At 74.6% G+C, this 1794-nt stretch overlaps 1 protein-coding gene across 1 annotated transcript in view; it reads left to right on the top strand.

Annotated features, from left to right (window-relative positions):
• The first annotated feature begins 247 nt into the window (after positions 1–247).
• Positions 248–1794, top strand: part of CCDC155 (coiled-coil domain containing 155) — a 3856-nt gene continuing 2309 nt past the window's right edge. Inside the window, exons 1-8 of the mRNA XM_017839967.1 lie at positions 248–332; positions 418–487; positions 589–729; positions 816–933; positions 1018–1068; positions 1180–1257; positions 1360–1416; positions 1515–1574. Of these exons, the coding sequence (XP_017695456.1) occupies positions 248–332; positions 418–487; positions 589–729; positions 816–933; positions 1018–1068; positions 1180–1257; positions 1360–1416; positions 1515–1574 (660 nt within the window). The remainder of the gene's footprint in view (positions 333–417; positions 488–588; positions 730–815; positions 934–1017; positions 1069–1179; positions 1258–1359; positions 1417–1514; positions 1575–1794) is intronic.

The raw sequence follows: 1794 nt of genomic DNA, 5'->3' as shown, positions 1-1794 counted from the left end.
GGGAGGACAGGTCAGTGCCAGGGCCAGCGGGATGGGTCAGTCATGGGGGCAGTGCCAGGGCACGGGGCAGTGCCAGGGGCCAGGTCAGTGTGGGAGGACAGGTCAGTGCCAGGGCCAGCGGGATGGGTCAGTCATGGGGGCAGTGCCAGGGCACGGGGCAGTGCCAGGGGCCAGGTCAGTGTGGGAGGATGGGTCAGTGCCGGGGCCAGCAGGACAGGTCAGTGCCGGTCCCCCCACGTGCCCACGGATGGCTCGGTGTCCCCGCAGGAGCGCGTGGCTTGGCGAGGAGCAGGAGGACACAGAGAGCAGCGAGCCCAGACCGGCACTGGCTGGTGGGTGTCAGTGTGGGAAGGGGAAATCAGGGTGGGGGGCCACAGTGGGGGCACCAGCGCGATCCCCCGTGTCCCTGCCCCGCAGAGGACAGGCGCACGGCCCTGGCAGCCGCCCAGCTCCAGGGTGGCAGCGGCGACACGGACGTCACCAGCCCGTAAGTGTCGGCCTCGGGGACGTCCCGGCCCCGGCCGTGCTCTGGGGCTGGGCTCGCCCCCAGCCTCGGAGCACCCCCGGACCGGTGGGACTCCCCGGCAGCGCCGAAGCCGCCGGGCTGCGCAGCCGTGCCAGGCAGCTGGCCGCCCACAACACGAAGCTGCAGCGGGACGCCGAGCTGGCCGAGGAGCTGAACGCCCGCCTGGCCGAGGAGACGGCTCAGCTCCAGGCTCAGCTGCGGAGGTGCGGAGCCGGCGCCGGGCGGTGGCTTCTGGCCGGGGCGCTCCGGGGACGCCGAAGCACCTCTGTGCCCCTTTGCCCCCCGGCAGCAGCCGGCAGGCGCTGGAGCAGGCCAGGGCGGCCGCCGAGGAGCTGGAGGACCTGAAGGCCGTGGCGAAGGGGCTGGAGGAGGAGAACGGCGAGCTCCGGCGGCAGGCGCGGCACATGGTGAGCGGCGCGGCCGAGGCGCGGGGCCGCCACACCCTGACCCGCGACCCCCCCGGCTCACGGCCCCGCACCCATCATTCCCAGGAGAAGGAGCAGCGGAGCCTGTGCTTGCGGGCCGAGGGGCTCCAGGAGGAGGTGAGGCCGGGGCCGAGGGGCTGCCCTGGCAGCATCCGGGATCTGGGATGGATCCGGGATGGATCTGGGATGGTGCCGCGGAGAACCCCAGCCCGTTTTTGCCGCGAGCAGAACCAGCGGCTGCTCGCCGAGGGCCAGGGGCTGCGGGAGCAGATCCAGGCGCAGACGGCCCGCGTGGCAGACCTGGAGGTAAGTGCTGGCGGTGGCCACAGCGGCCCTGCCTCCCTGCCGGTGCCGGGGACCGTGTTACGTGCCAACGAGGCGGGTCCCTGTCCCCTCCCCTCCGCCCAGGCCCAGCTCTGCCGTGGCACCGCGCTCCTCTCCGCCCGGGACGCCGCCCTCGCCCAGGTGAGCGCTGCCCAGGGACGCTGCCACCGCCTCGGCTGCGACCCCCAGAGCCGCCCCCGGGCCCCCCCGCAGCCCCTCACGCTGGGCCCGTTCCGCAGGCGGGGCGGCGGGCGCAGGAGCTGGCGGTGGCACTGGAGGAGTACGACCGGGCGGTGCAGGTACGGCACGTCCAGAGCCAGCCCCTCGGGGGGGACAGGGAGCCCCTGGGGGGACAGGGAGCCCTTGGGGGGGACATGGAGCCCTTGGGGGGACAGGGAGCCCCTGGGGGGACAGGGAGCCCTTGGGGGGACAGGGAGCCCTCTGGGAGGACAGGGAGCCCTCGGGGGGGACATGGAGCCCTTGGGGGGACAGGGAGCCCTCTGGGGGGACAGGGAGCCC

This window comes from Lepidothrix coronata, unplaced genomic scaffold (genome assembly GCF_001604755.1).
Source record: "Lepidothrix coronata isolate B3197 unplaced genomic scaffold, Lepidothrix_coronata-1.0 Scaffold617, whole genome shotgun sequence".
NCBI classification, from domain to species: Eukaryota; Metazoa; Chordata; class Aves; order Passeriformes; family Pipridae; genus Lepidothrix; species Lepidothrix coronata.
The sequence above is the reverse complement of the archived record's forward strand: the minus strand, read 5'-3'. Positions and strand labels throughout refer to the sequence as shown.